Source organism: Schistocerca americana, chromosome 9 (assembly GCF_021461395.2).
Source record: "Schistocerca americana isolate TAMUIC-IGC-003095 chromosome 9, iqSchAmer2.1, whole genome shotgun sequence".
NCBI lineage: Eukaryota > Metazoa > Arthropoda > Insecta > Orthoptera > Acrididae > Schistocerca > Schistocerca americana.
The window spans coordinates 81,518,836-81,541,717 of record NC_060127.1 but is presented as its reverse complement, the minus strand read 5'-3'; the positions used below and the strand labels follow the sequence as shown (position 1 = coordinate 81,541,717).

At 41.7% G+C, this 22,882-nt stretch overlaps 1 protein-coding gene across 1 annotated transcript in view; it reads left to right on the top strand.

The window, feature by feature from the left end:
* LOC124551279 (serine/threonine-protein kinase PAK mbt) overlaps positions 1-22,882 on the top strand; it is a 111,927-nt gene that overhangs the window by 53,272 nt on the left and 35,773 nt on the right. The window contains exons 3-5 of the mRNA XM_047126281.1: positions 7,052-7,333; positions 17,514-17,882; positions 22,374-22,562. Coding sequence (XP_046982237.1) covers positions 7,052-7,333; positions 17,514-17,882; positions 22,374-22,562 — 840 coding nt within the window. The remainder of the gene's footprint in view (positions 1-7,051; positions 7,334-17,513; positions 17,883-22,373; positions 22,563-22,882) is intronic.

Below are 22,882 nucleotides of genomic sequence, written 5' to 3'. Positions count from 1 at the left end.
TTCCTGTCGCTCCGTACTTTCCGTTTCCAAGTTGATGCCTCTCGTAGTTCCCCCAATATCCTGGAGAATGGGGTCCGGCAGGGATCTGTACTGAGTGTATAACTATTTTTAGTAGCCATTAACAGTCTAGCAGCAGCTGTAGGGCCGTCCGTCTCACCTTCTCTGTATGCAGATGACTTCTGCATTTCGTACTGCTCCACCAGTACTGGTGTTGCTGAGTGGTGCCTACAGGGACCCATCCACAAGGTGCAGTCATGGGCTCTCGCCCACGGCTTCCAGTTTTCGGCCGCTAAGTTGTGTCGTGCACTTTTGGCATCATACCGTTCATCTGGAACCAGGACTTTACCTTCATGACAGTCCACTCACTGTAGTGGGGGCATATCGACTCTTAGGACTGGTTTTCGACGCCCGATTGACTTGGCTACCTCACCTTTGTCAGCTTAAGCGGAAGTGCTGGCAGCACCTCAATGCCCTCCGCTGCCTGAGCAACACCAACGGGGGTGCAGATCACTCAAAAATATTCTGCAGCAGTTCTACAGAGCCCTTGTTCAATCACATATTCAGTCACACATTCGTGGTTCTCCTGAGCATCCAAATTACCGTCACCTTTTTCCACCCGTGGCAGTTCATCTCCCGCATCGGCGGCCCAGGTCAGGGCTAACGATTGCAGTTCGTGTGTGATCCCTTCTGTCTGAACTGGAGTCCTTCCCTTTACCACCTCCCATCCAGGTCCGTCTGCATACACCTCCATGGTGTATACCTAGGCCGCAGATTTGTCTGGACATTTTGCATGAACCTAAGGACTCGATTACTCCTGCCGCTCTCCACCGTCACTTCTTCTCGATTCTTGACCTGTTCCGGGGCTCTGAAGTGGTTTACACTGACAGTTCCATGGCTGATGGTCATGTTGGCTTTGCCAATGTCCACAGAGGCCATTTTGAACAACATTCCTTGCCTGATGGCTGCAGTGTATTCACTGCAGAGCAGGTGACCATCTCTTGTGCGCTTCAGTATGTCCTTTCACGCTCCAGGGAATCGTTTCTTCTGTGTGCTGACTCCTTGAGCAGCCTACAAGCTATTGACCAGTGCTACCCTCGCCATCCATTGGTAGCATCTGCCCAGGAGTCCATTAATGCCATCGACTGGTCCCGTTGTTCAGAGGTGTTTGTTTAGACCCCAGGACACGTCGGCATCCCACGCAATGAACTTCCCGACAGGCTGGCCAAACAGGCTATGCAGAAACCGCTTCAGGAGATGGACATCTCTGAACCTGACGTGCGTTCTGACTTACAACATAAGGTTTTTTGGCTTTGGAAGACAGAATGACATAACAGTACACACAACAAACTGCGTGTCATTAAGGAGACTACGAATGTGTGGAAGTCTTCCATGGGAGGCCTCTGGTAGGGATTCAGTTGTCCTCTCCCAGCTCCGCATTGGCAACGCTTGGGTGACCCACGGTTACCTCCTGCGCTGTGAAGACCCACCTGAGTGTCGGTGTGGCGCTTGGTTGACAGTGGCCCATATTCTGGTGCACTGTCCCAGTTTGACTACCTAGCAACAAAATCGTGGGTTACTGGACTCATTGCTGCGTATTTTATCTGACAACGTCTCATCGGCTGATTTAGTTTTACATTTTATTCGTGAGGGTGGGTTTTATCATTTGATCTAAGTTTTAGCGCACGTCCTTTGTCCCTCTGTGTTCTCCACCCTAGTGCTTCTAGGGTGGATGTTTTAATGTGTTGCAGAGTGACTGGCTTCTCCTTTTTTATTCTCACGGTCAGTTAGCCATGGTAATCTGCGTTGTTGTTTTAATCTCTTCATCCCGTTTCTTGTGTTTCTGTGGTCAGCTTGTCCCCTTTTGTCCATTTACATGTTTGTTGCCCTTCATCCTTCTTGTGATTTTTCCTTTCATTCTGTTTTGAGTTGTCAGTCTCATTCGTTTTATTCTATACTTGAGGAATTGTTTTATTCGGTACAAGGGACTGATGACCTTGTAGTTTGGTCCCTTTCCCTCTCTTTTAATCCAGCCACCAACCAATCTTTGTACAGTTTAAATATCAGGGGTGCCAATAAGCAATCCTGCCTTACATCTTCCCTGATTTTTGCCTCTGTATCATTTCATCAACCTAGATGATATATAGTGACCTAACAATGGGCATTTTATTCCATACCACATTACGAGTAGGCTTCTCCAACTCCGTTGCTGCTGCTGTGGCTTTCAGTCGGAAGACTGTGCAACCCTTCACAGTACTCTTATCTTGTGCAAGCAGGGTTCTGGAAAACCCAGTTCTTAAAAATAAAAAACCCCAGGTGGGAAAATTGGGTTTTTATGGGCTATTGTGTCTTTTTTTAAATTTTTTGTGTTGACAATTTAATAATTCCATTTAAATGCCTATGATTAATTTATTCGAAACACTGACCCATTGTTGCAACTACGTTCTTAGTGTTTCTTTTCTTGCCTGCCTGCCTGCACTGCATCCATTGAGACAATCTTCACCACCTACGAGCTTGTGTGGTCAAAATTAAAAAATAATTTAGGATAGAAAAGACTTCAGAAATTAGTGGAGCTCTATAATGCATGTTTCCAGTGCTTCCAAAAAATTGTTCTACATTGAGTTAAATTTTTTTATAGAACTGTAAATGTTGTTTAGCTCTATATCTTGTATTGCTAGGGAAATTAAAACACTATATTAATAAAAGATTTCTTGTTGCAGTAAATAGTTGCCTTCATTAAATGTAATGGCTCTGTTTAATTTGTATAATGTATAATGTAACATTTTGTATGTTAATGAAATTTTCATAATTAAATATGGTTAAGTTTTATTGTTTTTTTAAAAAAAAACATGCAGGGTGGTCCTTTTTTATATACTAGGTATGTCCACAAAGTAAGTTCCATTTGGTTATATAAAACAAACATGTACAGATACAGAAAAAATATTTGTTGTACAAAAATCTACAACTGTTAAAACTACTTTTCTACAGAGCTTCTGAAATTTTGTAGGCACTTGTCATAGCGTGGCAGAAGTTTTTGTGTGCCTTCTTCCTAGAAGGTTGCCGCCTGTGTATTCAACCATGTGGTAACATGTTCTTTCAGCTCGTCGTCATCGTTGAAGTGTTGACCACCAAGGACAGATTTTAGGTGTAAGAAGAGATGAAAGTCGCTAGGACTTGCTGTGCTTAATCTTCTCTTCAATTGTGTGAACCACTTCATCAGTAACCACAGACGGGCATCCACTTTGTTCTTCATCGTGCACTTGATCACATTGTTCATTGGACAGTCTGACCCATCTTCTAACCATTGAATCACTCATAGCATTTTGTCTGTAAACCTCACAGATTTGCCGGTGAATTTCCTTTGGTTTAACTTTCTTTGCATTTAGAAAACGAATCACAGATCTGATTTCACATGCGGCGGCATTTTCAATTACAGCTGACGCTATAAAGAAGCACTACAAATCAGACGTCAGCAGCAGAGATCTGAAAATGGTGTACATGTCTTCTCCTTGAGTCAGAGTAACTGCCGTGCATGCTCAGAACTGCGATCGTAGTGCTGCTGTGGATAAAAATAGAAATGGAACTTACTTTGTGGATGACCCTCGTATGTATGAAATTACAACCACCCTACATGAAAGTCTCTTCCTTTGCAGATAAGTATTGCAACGTCTACTTGAACATGCTTACTGTATTTGCCCTTTGGTCTCCCTCTACACCTTCTCTGCCTCCCACTTCCCAACATTACCGAGTTGATGATTCCATGATGCCTCAGGTTTTGTCTTATCAACCGATTGCTTCTTATAGGCAAGTTGTATCATAAATTTCTTTTTTTTCCCTCAGTTTGATTCAGCACCTCCTCATTACTTGCATGATGTACCATATAATCTGCAGCATTTTTCTTTAGCACCGAGTGTCTAATTCCTTTAGTATCGTCTAATTTAATTCCAACATCATTCTATTATCTATGTTGTACTTCTGTCGATGTTCACCTTAAAATCTCTTTTCAAGGCACTGTTCATTGTGTTCAACTGCTCTTTCAGATCCTTTGCTGTCTCTGACGGAATTACAGTATCATAGGTAGACCTCAAAGTTTTTGTTTCTTCTCCCTGAACTTTACTTTCCTTCCAAATTCCTCCTTGGTTTTTACACGTCTATAAAGGCACTTTACATTTTCTTGCTTTTCTTAAAAAATCTAATGTAATTTGCTCAGTTACATAAATTTCAGCTACAAGATGGTTCAATTCTAGTCGCACACTGTGACAGAAGCCCACAAGATTTCCATTGATATTTAATCAGTAAGTTGGCATTTGTTCTTTCTGAGTTCATGCAAAGCTATTTTGAAATTCAGAAAAGCATATAGCATTGTCACCTAAGATTGTCTTACACCAGAACCTCATTTCTCCTTGGCGATTATAAAGTTTGATAAAGTATTGTTTGTATCTTGTCATTTTATTTTCTCTTCCAGTACCCAATTATCTCTTTCATATCTAATCATTATGCCCTTTATTCTGTGCTCACTACCATGATTGTTTTGTTTATTGATTTGAGTGTAATATCTACATAACCACCTACGTCGCATCTCTTTTGTGACATCTGTTGTCCCATCTTTTTCTTTAACTTTTCTACTTTGTGCTGATTTCATTTGTGAGCAACCAGCTGTATGTTGTTGCTGTTCAGTTAAATTTTTTTCATTTCCATACTAAGTACAGTACTAATTAATTATTGTTTGTGAAAACAGCTTACCATGCGTAAAGATTCTGTCCTCACCTGGAATGAAATTTGCTGTATATGTGTGCAAATGGTCTCCAGGACTTGATTAACAGTACAGATATGTTAATAGTGCCTTGCACATGGAAGAGTCTAGAGATCCTAAGAAAACATTCTGTAGACCATAACATTGCTCTCACTATCTTGATATTCATCCAACAGTGGTTGCAGTGTCTTTATCCTTATATGTTTCTTGCAAGAAACATCAGTGTCAGCCTATGCAGAAAATATTACTTTTTGGAGAAGCCTACTAGATGTAGTCGTCACCATTAAAGCTTGCTGTTGTCATCTTCAGTTGGAAGAATAATGTGGGTCTGCACACTAGTCTGTCTTATGCAAGTTTTTCATCTCTACATAACTACTGCAGCCTACATCCACGTGAACCTACTTACTGTATTTGAGCCTTGGCATCCTTCTACAGTTTTTACACCTAGCATCGAATTAACTATTCCTTGGTGCATCACAGTGTGTTCTGTCAGCCTATTCCTTCTTTTAATCAAACTGTACCATAATGCTCTTTCCTTCTCAGTTTTATTTCATATATTTTCGTCACTTGTCTGATCTTCCCCTCTAATCTGTGGAATTCTTCTGTAGCACCACATTTTCAAAGCTTCTGTTCTCTTCTTGTCTGTGCTGTGTATTGTTCATGTTTCACTTCCATCTATGGCTACGCTCTGAATAAATACTTTTAGAAAACGTTAACATACTTGCTTTTTCCAGAAAAGATCTTGTCACCATTGCAAGTCTTCATTTTATATCTTCTTTAGACCTGTCATCATCAGTTATTCTGCTTCCCAAACGGTAACCCCCAGCTTCTACTGTTAATGTCTCATTTCCTAATCTAATTTCTTGCCTGAGCTAATTTGACTACACTACACTACCTTTTTACTTTTGTTGCTGCTCATCTTATAACCTCTTCTCAAGATACTGTTCTTGTTCAGCTGATTTTTCAAGCCCATTGCATTTGGTGTTGAGAGAGTACTAGGCTTTACTGAAATTAGGAGCTAGGTGTCCCTGGTACACTGTGGTTTAACATTAGAAAATAACTTTCTTTGCAGACTGTATTAAAAAGTGTACTACAAAAAGTTTATCACACACCCTGACAATTGTTCTGAGAAGAATTCCATATATCTATTGTGCAAGGTGACATTTATCCGAAATGATTGGATTTATCTTGCTGCAACTTAAGAGTAATTCTTTTTGTGCTAATAATTTTACTGTTCAGTTAGGAGCACCTCTGCTATACCACCAGTGAGCATGTTACCACATTCTAGTGTTTATTTCAGTTGACTCTTGCTTAAATTTCTGTTTTCTGCTGCAGATATCATTTTCCATGTAGAAATATCCTGTGGAAATGGTTTTTTAACATATTTAAGTTCACTCAACACATAATGTTATATTTCATTTTTTATTCATGATGCCACATATGTGAGAACTTATTCCGTTTGCTCAGACCTTTGTTACAAGTTTGCATTGTGGTTCTGTGTCAATTTAGGAATATGTCACCTGCTCTTGCCCTTCATCTGCGGTGTGCGAGATAATGTACGGAGAAAAAGCGAGCTGAGTATCTCATGAACGATGCTTTCTAAATCCGTGTCGGTTTATGCATATAAGCTTTTGTTCCGTGAGGAAATTTATTATATTCGAACTTATAGCATGTTCAAGAACTCGCTGACTTTTGTGATTTTGGCTTGGAGCTTGCTGTACCCGTACACATGATTTTTGAAATCTCCCCATTGCATGCAAATGTTGCACGATGGTGGAATGGTCACATTTAATCACATTTACCAGTTCTCGACTAAGTGATTGGATCATTGTGGATTAATGCATTTAAATAATCTTCATCGAGCCCCAAAGCTCTTCCTGAATATGAATAGTCACTAGTCCAAATGATTTTCCTTCCATTTTCTTGTCATGCTGTGTCCCATGACATTTTTCCCATATACAGCACAAATTTTTCTGCCTTTCTCTGCTGCTGTCACCCCTCTACCGAAATAGAACCAAAGAATATATTGCAAATGTTCAGATTTCTCCGCTTGGCACTCAATTTTCTAGCACACACAGCTCTACTCACTACCTCCAAATGACAAAATGACAATATGTAAACTCAAATAGTGTCAGTGAGTGACAAATAGTAAATGACAGCCGATAATAAACCCATAGCAACCGAAATACCAACATGCAAAACAGAAACGCTGTGAACTTTTGCACCAACTATTAAATGGTTTCATTACCCCATGCTACCATGTTTCCAGCCTGACAGTGAACACTTTCCCTTTTATGGCAGCTGAAGCAGTCCTCGCCAGAAGGTGGAGACTGGCTGAATGCCAGCAGCCGCACTGCTGAGGCCGGTGGCGACTACCGCGGCACCCCAGCTTCGGCGTACCAGCAGAACCTGGCGAACGGCAACCTACCTCCTGCTGCCACCTCCCCCACCGTGGGACCCGTGACGGGGGCGTACCGCCCGCCTGTGTCGCAGTCGCCTGCCACACCGGGCCCGCAGCAGCCCCAGTGGCATCAGCAGGCGCCCCACCAGCACCCGCCCCACACCCACAACATAAACACCAAGGTGGGTGGTGCTCTCTCGTCTCGTACTGTGCTGCTACTAGCTAGTCACTGGTATACCTGTACAGCTGAATGTGCAGTGCGCTAGGTTTTAGAATGGAGGAGATGAGCCTGAATCTGTGTACTGGCCAGCCTGAGTGTTTTTTAGTGCTTTTCCATGCTCACTTGGTCAAATGATCATCTGTTCTCCAAGCTCTGCCTTGGAAAATTTTAATGCACAAATAGTTAAAATATGATTACACACAGTACAAAGTTTACACAGTTCACAGACAGATGGTGACATTACTACTTTCCTCTCTTAGGTTAACTGGTGACTGTAGTGACAGAAAGTTAAAATAAAATAATAAAAGGAGATTAATGCTGTGTGTGTGGGGTGGGGGGATGTGCCCATGTTTTGGAGAGAGAGAGAGAGAGAGAGAGAGAGAGAGAGAGAGAAAGGGAGGGAGTGAGTGAGTGAGACTTTAATGTTGAGGGTTGCGTATATTAGAAATCAAGATGCTGCTGTTATGTCAGTGCTGTATCACCTTCCTTTCTGCCTGCCATAGTTCAGCGAGTGTGATGAGTCTGACACCCGAACCTCCAGATGATGTCAGACATTCAGATCAGTACCAAATGTTGTGTGTTGATAAGAGTATCAACCAAAACACTGATTTAGTTTTTGCTTTGTGCTGTCGTTCAGTAGAAGATAGGTAAACGGTAACTAAAAGTAACACCAGAACTATGGAGTATAGGGAAACCATATCTGTGAGTACTGAATATGAAGATCTGTGGTAGGTGAGTTGGTAGAGTGTCGGATTGCTGTGCTAAAGGTCCTGAGTTTGAAACCCACTGACGGTGATATTTTTTTGCAGATTATGTGTGAAATTATTCTATGGGAGAACATTTTTCCTCCATGTAAAAGGATGTTTTAGAGTTTGTAGCAATGTTCTTTCGGCAGCCTGCTTTTGCTTCATTTGTTGAAAATAGTAAAACCTACAGCGTACATTTGTGTAAATAACACCACACCTGTCTATACAAATTTACTTACTCAAGCCATAGAACTTCTTATCTCACTCAAACCACACACCACCACCTTTTACCTTCTTCCTAAGATCCACAAACCCAATCTCCTGGCTGTCCAGTGGTTGCTGGCCTCAGAGAACCCAACAAATGTATATCTGCCTTAGTTGATAAACACCTGCGACCCGTAGTACCCTCCTACACTAAAGATACCAACCATTTCCTAGAGTGTCTGAAACCTGTGCCCATCCCACTCCCACCTTACTTATCACCATTGATGTCATCTCCCTGTATACCAACATCCCCCATGTACATGGTCTCTATGCTGCTGAACATTTCCTCAGTCAATGTCCACCTGATTCCAAGCCTATGACATCCTTCTTGCTCACCTTAGTCAACTTTATACTTACCAACAATTACTTCACCTTTGAGGGGCAGACATACAAACAGATCAGGGGTATGGGCATGGGAACTAGGATGGCTCCTTCCTGTGCCAACCTTTTCATGGGTCACTTGGAGGGCGCTTTCCTGGGATCCGTAAGCCTTCAGCCCCTAGTTCGGTTCAGACACATTAATGGCATCTTTGCCGTATGGACTCATGGTGAGACGGACCTGTTAAAATTCCTCGAATCTCTAAATACTTTCTCCCATTTAAACTTCACATGCTCCTGTTCCAAATCCCATGCCACTTTCCTAGATGTTGATCTCGTCCTCACTGAAGGCCAGCTACACACTTCCATCCACATCAGACCTACTAACAAACACCAGTACTTACAAGACTTGAGCACTTGCCTGCGAAAGGCAAATGTCCCGAGTTCGAGTCTTGGTCCGGCACACAGTTTTAATCTGACAGGATGTTTCGTATCAGCGCACGCTCTGCTGTAAAGTGAAAATTTCATTCTAGAAACAGTACTTACATTTTGACAGTTGTCATCCTTTCCATGTCAGACGTTCCCTCTCATACAGCCTTGGCATTTGAGGCAAACATATTTGTTCGGATGCAGGCTCTTTACAGCAAGACACCATCACTCTCGCTTCCGTCTTCACTAGCTGTAATTATTCCAACAGCCTAATTCAAAAGCAGATTACCCAGGCCATCACATCCAATGCTGGTACTGCTGATTCCTCCAAAAAACAACTTCAGAGCACACCACTTGTCGCCCAGTATTATCCTGGTCTGGATGTACCAATCAGCTACTTCAACAAGGCTTTGAAATGAGATCATCTCTGTCTGATATTTTGCCCACCACACCTAGAATAGCTTTTCGTCGCAATCTCCACAACATCCTTGTCAGACCCAATGCTCCTTCTGCACCCATCTGCCTAACCTGTGGCTCCTACTGCTGTGACTGTCCCCCGTGCAAGACTTGCCCTCTCGAAACGACACGTCATAAATCAGCTGTTATGCAAAAACTGTTCAGCCTTTTACATCAGGATGACTATCAGTCAGGATTAATGGGGATAGGCAGAGGGTGTTTACAGGCAACACACAATATCGTGTTGCAGAGCATGCTGTACAACATGACAGCCATGACCTTGGTGCCAGTTCCACTAAACGCTCCATCTTGATTCTTCCCCCAGACACCAGTTTCTCAGAACTCCGCAGGTGGGAACTAGCACTACAACAGGTCCTTGGTTCTCGCCATCCACCTGGCCTTAATTTATGTTAATTCCTTCCATATCAGCATTTACTCACAGTAACTACTTTTTTCTTCACTCCATTTTAGTTCCCTACATCTTTGATTTTCTGATTCATCTATTTTTTGCTGTCCCCATCTCCAACCTTTTGTTAGGTACAATGCATTTAGCTTTTCACTCTTATTAACTCATGCACGATGTTTTAGCAGTAATCTCGCATATTACCTCGTCTTCCACCTTCAAGCTATCAGGTTTTCAAATCTCATCCGGTACAGTGCCCAACAATCAGTCGTTCCTTCTCATCACGTCCGATAAGTCTCTCCTGACCCAGGGTTGTGGGTGACTTTTCTAAACTGTACCCCTTTCCCTAAATGTCTTCAGTCCTTTTCCTTCACCCCTCTTCCTACCCCTTCAACTCTTCTGCCAGAAGGAGCCACTGGCTTTGAAAGCTTAGTTAAATCCTTTTGTGTGTGTGTGTGTGTGTGTGTGTGTGTGTGTGTGTGTGTGTGTGTGTGTGTGTGTGTTTCCCTGCCGCCGCCTGGTAAGCAGATTTTTTATCTATCTGTTTATATTATATTATCAATAATTGATTATTTTTCTAAGTGCTAAATAGTAAGATGACCTAAATCTGCTGTCAGGAAATATATGTATCACAACAAAAAATGAATAGTTAAATAGTTATCTAACAGTGAAAAATTCAAGATGGAATAAGAGTAATATGAAAATCTCAAACAGTGAAAAGTCCATGTCGGAATTTATTATGAAAAGGACAAGTTGCTTCTCACCATGATAGCTATGGCATGGGGTTGGGACTGGTAGTGGCATAGGGATGGAATAAGTTGTTGTGGAGGTTGAGTGTGTGGTAGAACACTGTTCTTGAATACGATGTACCTCATTCCTGGGCATTATAATAGATAATAAAAGCCCTGAGGAAAGAAGTGGTTTAGTTGTTTCAGTCCAGGGTGGTATTTTTTAAACCACACACACACACACACACACACACACACACACACACACACACACACACACACACGCACACAAGTGTGCTTGGGTGTGTACACACACTCAGTCACGGTTGTCTTCAGGAACTAAGGACCGACCGACAGTGTCTGAGGTTAGCTGTGGTAGTGAGTGCTGGGTGCTCAGAAATGATATGGGGTGGGAAAAGATGCTAGTGCTGCCTGTAGGAACATGGGACAGAATAGGGCTGCTAAATGCTGCTGCAAGAGGCTATGCTGAGGGAGGGGCGAAGGGGAGAGAAGAAAAGTATAGAAGGAGAAAGGGCTGTCACTGAAGTGGAGGTTTTACAGTACTATGACCAGACCTGGGTTAATGAAGAGCTTTTGACTAAAACAGTCTCATTGAAACGGAGAGAATGGGGTACACACATCTGGGCCTGCATATCAATAGAAGGGGGAAGGACAGATTAGCAGGGGCTAATGAAGACTGTACTGTGTCACCACCTCTTGCGACATGTGCTTTGACTGGTCTGGCTCATCTACGGGTGCCAACCCGAAGTTGCAGATCTTGAGGACACAACTGCTGTTGACAAGTAGATTCCCCGGTTTTATATTGTGGTGCAAGATGCTTGCAGAATGCAGGTATTTCAGACCTCTGAAGACCTGGTAGAGGAAGACTCCGATGTGGTCAGCAGACAGGTACTGGGGAGATACTACTATTTTGTGTAGTTCACTCTACAGGAGTTCTGTGATCACATAGATTTCCTGGAAGAAGTCAAGATGCGGCTGCTGGAGAATGTCCAACATGGGCAGCACGTTCTCGTGCTTGAAGACGCAGAGAATTTTGAGCTCCCAGAAGACGCACTTGGACGAGATGAGCGACTGGAAGACGTTGGGCAACTTCTTGAGCGCGACGCGTTGCCCGTCCCTCGAGTCCGTCACCACCTAAACTACTCCGAAAGCTCCATAACCGATTTGTCTATCCGGTAGCATGTCCTGTGTGTGGGAATGTGCAGGCGTTGCTGGCATTTGGTGAGAATGTTGTGGGTGGTAATAAGGCTGGTCAGCTGCTAATATGTCTTATTGGTCTCCTCCCCCGCCAGGCATGAGCGGTATCGACACAGACATGGACACACTGGAGTATCTGCTAGGTGCAAATACAGCCATGAAGTTGTTATCGAACATGGGACAGAAATATCCATTCTGAGGATGGTCTTCTGTCAGTTGTCTTCGTATGTCAATGAAATCCTTTAATCGCTCGAATAACTCCAGAATTAAATTCTTGAACAAATTTTTCTGTTCTTGATGTTACCAACTGGCGGAGAAAGAGAGAGAAGATTTTCAATATCACAGCCACATCTGAATAATATGCTGAGTCCTCAATGTCGTCTCCTTAAGTACAAAGACCTATGATTCCATGTAAATGACACAAATCGTGTTGCAGCAGGTTCTTTGTTGGAGGGCACTTGCACATAAAAGAAAATACTAGTGGATACTGCAGTCAGAGAGATACAGTTTTTAGTGTAGAATCAGGTTACAGACAGACAGTATCAAAAGAAAGTGGTGCTGAACAGGACCGTAATATATGTAACAGTTTCCAGAAGAATAAAATTGCTTTGTTTCTCCATAACATTAGTGGGTTGGAAAACAACATACAGGAGCTTCTTGTATGTGTAAAAGATGTGGAAAAATCTGAAGTGATAGATGTTCTCTATCTCTCTGAACATTATGTAATCAGAGGGGTGAAGTTAAACATCAGTGATGATATAGACCAGCATCATTTTTGTGTAAAGTTAACATGGAGAAAGGACATATGTGAAAGTTGGACACAAATTCAGAAATTTTGAAGCAAGTAGTTTGTGTGTCAATCAGAACCTAGAAGCAAGTGCTTGTGAGCTCGTACTGCAGAATACTTCTGTGGAAATTGTAAGTTTGCAGAGCCCCTCTAGAGAGAAATACAGGTGCGTTATTGAGTTACCTGTCAGACAAGAAACATTTACGAATTTGAGATTTCAGTTTAAATTTTGAAAGAAACAGACAGTAAAAATGAGCTGTAATCATTATTCGTGTGTTTCAATCTCAGTTCATTAGTCAGTTTTCCTACTAGTGTGGAGCCAGATAGTAGGATACTGAAGGGATAACATTTTTATTGACAGTGCTCAGGCTGGAACAATTAACCCTTTCACTGCACATTTACTCTCAGTGGCTCCTGCCCTGTGCGCGATATTTTCACCCGGTGCGTATATATATGACTGTAGCAGTCTTCCGTTATTATTGAGATAAAAATGAGACGCAAAATCCAGTATTGTCGGTGTAAATCTTTCCTTTTTTTAAATCTTTGTTCAGAAAGCCTTATTTTGTTCAAAAAAGGTACTTTATTAGGAGAGAGAGAAAAAAAAAAAATACAAAACATATTACATTAGTAATACTTCAAACATAAAGGCACATTACATTTTACACAAATGTATCTTGTGTCACTTCGTTTATCATGTTTTGCACATACAATACACCTTCTCTGGGCGGCCTTCTTCTTTGAAGTTCCTGGGATTAGCGAGATAAAGTGGCGCTCGGTTAGGCGTAAGGGATTGTCACCATCAGCCGATCTTCTTCCATGACATCCCTCTGTTTGCAATTGGTGGTGAATCTCTAGGATCTCCTTGATAAGTTTCTGTTGAAAATCAGATACTGAAAGATTTCGTCCCGTTTGAGTTTTATATAATGCATGCGCATTGAGCAGAGACAGATCCACCAAATGAAAAAATACTTTTTTATACCACTTTACAGTTTTTCGTACACATTCTACTGAACTTGGCATCATGTCGCTCCTGTCGATGGCCCCCATATTTTCAGTGTAGCTTACGATGCAAGCTGGTTTTGTTTCTGGTCATTCGTGGTTCTGTCAATTTTGTCAGTCACTGTAATTTCGGTTGTATGAAGAGTTGAAAGCATCCTCACTTCCTGCTTGTCCTGCCACTTCAGAGCAAGAAGTTTATCTGTTGACATAAACTCGATCTCACCTTTTCTAAGTTTTTTTGATAAAGCACGCATGCCTTTGCGGTTTGTTCTCACAGTTCCACTGACATTAAGTCACTCTGCCATGCAAATAACAAAATAACGTTCGGCTAGTGTACCAATTGTCAACATATAATGTGTGACCTTTACCAAGGTAACGTTCAAGCAAAGTGAGAACAATGCTCCCAGGTATTCCATCATTTACACCGAAGTCAGTTTCTTTTTTTATGTCTGTTGCTGCACCCACATAAATAATAAAGTCGAGAATATAACCAGTTTCCCAATCACATAACACAAAAAAATTTACACCAGATCTGAGGCATTTGGAGGGAATGTACTGCTTGAAGAAGACACGACCTTTGAAGAGAACTAAACTTTCGTCAATGCACAAATTTTTAAAAGGATAGAAAGCACCTGGAAATACTTTTCTTAAGTGATCAACAATTCGGTGTATTTTCCAGATTTTGTCATCTCCAGGGTCCTTACTGTTATCAGCAAAATGTAACATTCTAAGTAACAGAAGTTATCTATCTCTCGGCATGATTTGCGCAAACATTGGAGTAGACAGTAACTGATCATTGATCCAAAAACTGTTTATTTCATTTTTTCTCACTTGAGCCATCAGAAAATTTACAGCAAGGAAACAGTAAACTTTGTCACTGTTTGTGTTTTTCCAACGTCGCAGTCTTGATTTTTCACTGGCATCATTGCAAAGGTGTTCATAATATAAATTACATTGCTCAGCTATGTAGCTCACAATTTCTTGGCTAAAAAAAAAAAACTTGGAAGCAGTCGTGTACAATACATAAATCATATAAATTGATGATTTTGCGATCGGAACCACTGCTATCGAAATTATACACTTTATGGTCCAAATCAGAGTCTTTCCATCTAAAATCAACTGTTTTGTGTCTCTTCGGAGATTTTTCAGGCATATGCTCAGGCTCCTCTTCGGAATCAGAGAAAGAATCGACGATAACATCAAAATCTGGATTTGCATTTACTGGTTCAACGTTTGTTGGTTCACAAATATTTCTTATATTTGTGGTGACAGATTTATGTGCCAGCTTGTCGTCGTCATTATCTGTCCACCCATAATCAGCTGGATTGGGCATGATGATGTCCTCATCGTCACTTTGGTTTAGAATATTCAGCAGCTCATCGTCTGTAAACGGACGGTAACATCGCTTCATTTTATTCGTTGACGCGGAAACGGCTGATCACAAACTAGGTACTATAGCGATATGAATGAACTCAGCAGAAAGAGTATTCAGCATTCAATAGTTGTTCAGGTATTTCCTAGTATTCCAACAATTAAACTGCATACTTGCACAACAGTTACCTCCGACTCGCTGGCCCGATTGTCGGCATTATACGTAACTGTACGACTGTAGCAGGGAACCGTTATAAGTAATTCTTATAGCAAATAGTATATATACGTCTGGAGCACTGAAACGATTAGCGTATATTTACGTCTGGAGCAGTGAAAGGGTTAATGTGTACCCAGTTGTTAATGTACTACCTGATCATCGTGCACCATTAATGGATATAAACAATATAACACCTGACAGCCCTGAGGCAGGTTCATACCAAAAGCAGTGAGGCTTATTAATGAAAACAGGATATAGTGTTTTCAGAATAAGTTGAAAGAGATAGTAGGGGATTATGTATGTGTAGAAACAGATGCCAGGGTCAAATTCAGTTCATTCCACAGTAAATTTGTGTCATTATTTGAAAGCCTCTGTCCTAAAGAGATATCCAGAAAATCCGTATAAAAGTAAGCCACGGTTACTAAGAGAATTAAAATCTTGCGTAAGAGGAAAAAGGAATGGTATATAAAGGCTAGAATAAGGTAAGACCCAAGTTTCTTGTATACTACAAAAATTCAGTTTCACAACCTTTGCAAGGATCTTCACAATAATACCTTTGTATACACTAATGGCTCTTGGACTGACTGTGGGGTCGGGTGTGCCTTCATCATTGGCACCCGTGTCTTTCTGTATCGACTTCCAGCATACTGCTCAGTATTTACAGCCGAGCTCTTCACCTCGTATCAGGCCACTGAGAACATCTGGCGACACAGCCTTTCAATTATGTCCTCTGCTCAGAGTCACTCAGCGCCCTTCAAAGTCTATGTACGCTGTACACCGCCCATCCCTTAATGCAGCGGGTCCAGGAACACTGTCACTTGCTCATTCTTGGTGGACCCAGTGTGATGTTTGTATGGGTTCCTGGTCATGTCGGTCTGCCAGGAAATGAAGCTGCTGATGCTGCTGCCAAGACTGCAGTCCTCATACCTCAGCCCGCGAGTACCTATATTCCCTCCGATGATCTCTGTGTTGCTGTTTGTCAGCAGGTGGCATGCCAATGGCCCTCCCTTCACGGGAATAAGCTCTGTCTCTCCCAGCAGCTTGGACGGTCTCCTCTCGGCCCTCCCGCCGAGAGGAGGTCATTTTAACTAGGCTGCCTATTGGGCACTGCCTTTCTAGCCATAATCATTTGATAAGTGGTGCCACCCCACCTCTTTGTACACATTGTGCCCAGGTTTTAACGGTCCACCACTTCGTATGGAATGCCCATTTATTAACTGTCTATATTCCAGCTTGGGTTTGCCGTCTGATTTATCAGCCATTTTAGCAAATGACACATGGGCTGTCGACCGCGTTTTACTTTTTATCCACCAAAGCAATATGGCAAAGGCCATTTAATTTTTAGTTTTGCACCTCAGTTTCCGTATGGTGTATTTTTTAGCCCTTTCTCCATGTACCAGTTTTTAGCTGTCTTCTATTATGTCAATTGGAATTGTTGTATAGTCGTTTTTTAACTCCTCTCTGTCTTTGTGTTCTGTAGTTTTGACCTCGTGCTTATGTGCCCAGTTGTTTTTTGCTCCCTAAAGCAAAACATAAACCAAAAAAATTCAACCAGACTATGAACTATTGTTTGTGCAGTGCTACTTATAGACGGGTTCCATTCCCAATGCCCAAATGCCCTTTGATTTTTCTTTGTTTTTCAGAGCCTGCACTGATATGCTTTGTAATGCAAATTCTCTTAATGTCTTCCAGGTCTGGTGAATGTGATGGCTAGTGAGATCTTAAGAAATTGAGTGCTCGACCCCAAGCCTTATTTAAATGGAAACCTCTGTTCCTATTTATTAGGTTTTCTGACTTTTTTTATTTTGATAGAGAAAGAGGTTGAGACTGAGACTGGGACTGGGGACGAGAATCCAGTAGTCGAGTATCTACCTTATGCTGGCCCATTATCTGGTAAGATTGGTAGACTCCTACAGAAACGTGGGATCCAGCATATTTCTGGCCCTTCAACTAAGATTAAAAGTCTCCTGTGTAAGGGCATATCACCTCCAGTAGGTCTGTGGTTAGTAAACCAATGTTGTCCAAACCAAAGTTTCAGTTGAGAACAGATGTACTTATCCTACTCCGTGCCCCGTGGGTTTTAATAATGTAAAACATGGCAGAGGTTTGTATAATTTGCTTTACTGACATCACAGTGTTGCCATTCAGAGTTTTCTTTTTTTCTTTTGTTGACTTCACAGATGACTGAAAGCTTTCTGTTTTACAGGTCAGCCACTTGCCCCCCACGGACGGACGAACGTCGCACCACGCCGCTACCCCTAATGTCGGCGAGGCACAGCCGCACGCGGTGGCGGATCGTGACAGGAATCACAACCACAACCACGGCCACGTGCGGCCTGCGGTCGGGGGCAGCAGGGACCACTCGCCGCTCGGCCCGTCGCCCCAGCAGCAGCACCCGCCTCCGCCCCACCAGCCGCCCCCGCAGCAGCACTTACCGCCGGCACAGGCGCAGCTCCCGCCCACTGCTGCCACACCGCAGCCGTCGTCTGGTGTCGCCCCCCAGGCTGCTGCTGCCGGCAGTGGGGGAGGAGCTAAACCGCCACAGCACGAGCAACAGAGGCTCACCCACGAGCAGGTAATTTCGGTGAAGTGATACGACCTGTGTGTATTTGTGTCGCATGTGCTTCTAAACCCTCGTCTGGTAGGTCCCGTGTTTGTGGAAGTCCCGTGTAAGAGACTTGTTCTGTGCACCCACTCCTTAGGTCCTACTCCAGTCCTGTTACAGGCATACCGTGTCTCACCTGAGATTGGGGCTGCCTGCGAAAAGAGTCGTGTCGTATACTAGCTATGTTGTAACTTTGGTATAGTCCTTCGTGTGGGTACAACCACCAAAAAATGGACTACCGGTGCCTGACTGTGGCTGAGTGCAGAATTGACTAGCCAGGGGTGGAACATGCTCCTGAGTGTAATGTACTCGACTTTTATGTCTGCTTGGTAACCTGTGCTTCCTGTATCCCCCCTCCCATAGCAGTTTCTCTGAGTTACACATATTGGAATTGTCCTAACACATCCTTCTATACCATTACCCTCATAGCCTGAGACTATGCTGATTTCTGTTCACACACACCTCCAACCCTGTGTAGATACAGGAACCTTTGGTATAACAGTTGTAAATTGTCATAGCTGTGTTGGGAAACCAGAGCTCCAAGTGCTAATAGAAAGCACTGATCCTCAAATCATTATAGCCACTGAAAGCTCGCTAAAGCTGGATATAAGCTCAGCCGAAATCTAACGGTGTTCCGAAAGGATAGGCTAAACACGGTTGGCGGTGGCATGTTCGTTGCTGTCAGAAGTAGTTTATCTTGTCACAAAGTTGAAGTAGATACTTCCTGTGAATTAATATGGGTAGAGGTCATTGTTGGCAACCAGAAAAAAATAATAATTTGATCCTTTTACCGACCTCCCAATTCAGATGATACAGTTGTTGAAAGTTTCAAAGAAAACTTGAGTTTGATTTCAAATATGTGCCCGACCCATACGATAATAATTGGTGGTGACTTTGATTTACCCCTGATATGTTGGTGAAAATACAGTTTAATTCTGGAGGTACGCATAAAATATAATCTGAAATTGTGCTAAACGCATTCTCTAAATATTATTTCTAGCAGTTCACGCGGATAGTAAACGGTTGTGAAAACACACTTGACCTCTTTAGCAACAAATAATCCTGAGTTAATAACAAGCACAAAACCGATTCAGGGATTAGTGAACACAGAGTTGTCGTAGCGAGAATGAATATTGTAATCCCCAAATCCTCAAAAAAAAAAAAAAGTGAAAAAATATACTTATTCAAAAAAGCAGATAAAAATTCACTTGATTCCTTCCTAAGACACAGTCTCCACTGATTCCAAATTAATAAAATAAATGCAGACCAGATGTCGCTTAAATTCAAAGAAATAGTATTGGCAGCAATTGAGAGATTTACACCAAATAAATTAATGAACGACGGAGCTGATCCTCATTGGCACACAAAAAGGGTTAGAACACTGTTGCAGAAACAATGAAACAAACAACGAAACAAACATGCCAAATTTAAACAGACGCAAAATCCCCAAGATTGGTAATCTTTTACAGAAGCTTTAAATTTAGCATGGACTTCAATGCAAGAGGCCTATAACAGTTTCCACAACGAAACTTTGTCTCGAAACCTGGCAGAAAATACAAAGAAATTCTGGTTGTATGTGAAGTATGTTAGTGGCAAGAAACAATCAATGCCTTCTCTGCTCGATAGCAATGGAGATACTATCAAAGACAGTGCTGCCAAAGCAGAGTTACTAAACACAGCATTCTGAAATGCCTTCGCAGAAGAAGATGAAGTAAATATTCCAGAATTCGAATCGAGAACAGCTGCCAACATGAGGAACATAGAAGAAAATATCCTCGGAGTAGTGAAGCAACTTAAATCACTTAATAAAAGCAAGTCTTCAGGTCCAGACTGTATACCAATTAGGATCCTTTAGGAATACGCTGATGCAGTAGCTCCATACTTAACAATCATATACACCCATTTGCTCGATGAAAGATCCGTACCCAAAGACCGGAAAGTTGCACAGGTCACACCAATATTCAAGAAATGTAGTAGGAGTAATCCACTAAATTTCAGGCCCATATCGTTAATGTCGATATGCAGCAGGATTTTAGAACATATATTGTGTTCAAACATTTCGAATTACCTTGAAGAAAATGGTCTATTGACACACAGTCAATATGATTTAGAGAATATCGTTCCTGTGAATCACAACTAGCTCTTTATTAACATGAAGTGTTGAGTGCTATTGACAAGGGATTTCAGATCGATTCCGTATTTCTGGATTTCCGGAAGGCTTTTGACACTGTACCACACAAGCTGCTCCTAGTGAAATTGCGTGCTTATGGAATATCATCTTAGTTATGTGACTGGATTTGTGATTTGCTGTCAGAGGGGTCACAGTTCATAGTAATTGACGGAAAGTCATCGAGTAAAACAGAAGTGATTTCTGGCATTCCCCAAGGTAGTGTTATAGGCCCTTTGCTGTTCCTTATCTATATAAATGATTTTGGAGACAATCTGAGCAGCCATCTTGCAGGTGATGCTGTCATTTTTCGACTAATAAAGTCATCAGAAGATCAAAACAAACTGCAAAACGATATAGAAAAGACAGCTGAATGATGTGAATAGTGGCAGTTGACCCTAAATAACGAAAAGTGTAAGGTCATCCACATGAGTGCTAAAAGGAACACGTTAAACTTCGGTTACATGATAAATCAGTCTAATCTAAAAGCTGGAAATTCAACTAAATACCTAGGTATTACAATTATGAACAGCTTAAATTGGAAGGAACACACAGAAAATGTTATGGGGAAGGCTAGCCAAAGACTTTTATTGGTAGGACATTTAAAAAATGTAGCAGACCTACTGAGGAGACTACTTACACTATGCTTGTCTGTCATCTTTTAGAATACTGCTGCATGGTGTGGGACCCTTACCAGATAGGACTGATGGAGTACATCGAAAAAGTTCAAAGAAAGGCAGCATGTTTTGTATTGTCGCGAAATATGGGAGAGAGTGTCACGGAAATGATACAGGATTTGGGCTGGAAATCATTAAAAGAAAGGCATTTTTCGTTGGCGACAGAATCGTCTCACACAATCCAGTCACCAACTTTCTCCTCTGAATGCGAAAATATTTTGTTGACACCAACCTACATAGGGTGGAATGATCACCACGATAAAATAAGGAAATCAGAGCTTGTACGGAAAGATATAGGTGTTTATTCTTTCCGTGCACTATACGAGATTGGAATAATAGAGAATTGTGAAGGTGGTTCGATGAACCCTCTGCCAGGCACTTGAATGTAATTTGCAGAGTATCCATGTAGAGGTAGATGTAGATGCCCCCACCCCATCACTCCATTAATTTACTCTCTCTGGGTGACATTTCATAGATAACTGCAGTCTCAGTGACTGTGTGGATAAGATTCCATCCTCTTAACTGATTTTACATTTGATGAAAACTTATAGTTCTGTGGATAAAACTTCAATTTATTGAATGCACCTCCAAAGTTGTTGTTACACTCCAAGTCTGTCCACCTTCAGTTATTGGTGGGGATATAAATTCTGAATGTGTGTAACAATCATTATTACCATTGAGGTGGTGCCATGGTTAAAGCACTGGACCTTTCTTCTGGAGCAGTGGAGCTCAGATCCCTATCTAGTCATTTTGCTATAGACTTTTAGTGGTATCACTAACTTGATGTCAGGCCGTTACCTTTGAAAAGGATACTGAGGTTTTCTTTCATTATCTTTGTTCTATCTGAATTTGTGCTTCATCTTTAATGCCCTCAGTATTCAATGTTAACCGTATTTTTCTGTGGAAAGTCCCGTTCTATTCCTTGTACCACCTGAGATTGTTTTCAGGTAGAGAGGTGTGGAGCATGGCCTACTGAGCCTCTTGAGACCAGATGAGGAGCTGCAAAAGTAGCAGCATTTCCAGGATTCATCTACTGGCAATAAATGCTGGAGGGTTTGGTGACATGCTGATCACCTGTTCCACTATTGAAGATTGCTCCTTGTACTGCCTTTTAGGCAGCAGTTGTCCACTTGTAATAGGCCTAACACCTAGTCCCTGAGTAGTGTTCATGTTTACCTTAAGTTTCACGTTTTTATGTTATTAAACCTTTTGGATCATTTCCTTTCTTCATTATATCTTAATTTTTATATGGGCAGCGTATTTAATTGCTATCCAATATTGTGTCTAATATCTGATTCAAGAAAAATGTTGAAGTTTGTAAATGATGCAATGTTCTTGCCTTTGCCTGTACCAATTTTATTTATAATAATTGAGCTGTTGACATAATCATTATTTGAAATCTAACCAAAAATGGTATAAACCACTCTCCACGTCATGTACCTATAATTGCAAAGGAAAGAGAGTTATCTTTTTTCGCAGGTGTGGGTGCAAATTTGTATCACCATGATTTTTAAAATTATTATTATTTTTAATACTGTTTTACTATTTATTGATTGCTATTCAGCATAATTTAGTGTATAAAAGCTAATGTCAGGTGTTACTCTCATTTTGTCACAGTTCAGAGCTGCTCTTCAAATGGTGGTGAGCCCTGGTGACCCACGTGAAAACCTGGAGCAGTTCACCAAAATTGGTGAAGGCTCTACAGGAACTGTGTGCATTGCTGTGGAGAAGTCTACAGGCCGCCAGGTTGCTGTCAAAAAGATGGATCTCCGGAAACAGCAGCGGCGGGAACTTCTATTCAATGAGGCAAGTTTTTGTGTATTTTTTTTGTTGGATGGTATTGATATTTGTCATCATCATCATCATTAGCTGCAGCAGCAGCAGCAGCAGCAGCAATTGAATAAAGGCCTGCTCCGTGCATTGCATTCCTCAGCCATACACAGCCATGTTACTCCTGCATGCCCCCTACCCAACTTCCATCATTTCATTGCTTTGGTCTTATCTTCTGCAATCCAGCGAAAAGATTCCTTGATCCATTGACCATCTACTCGGCTGGCTAGTACATTTGAGTTGTATTTGAGAAGAAGACAATTTAAATTTCCTTCAGGCCATCCAGATTTGTTTTT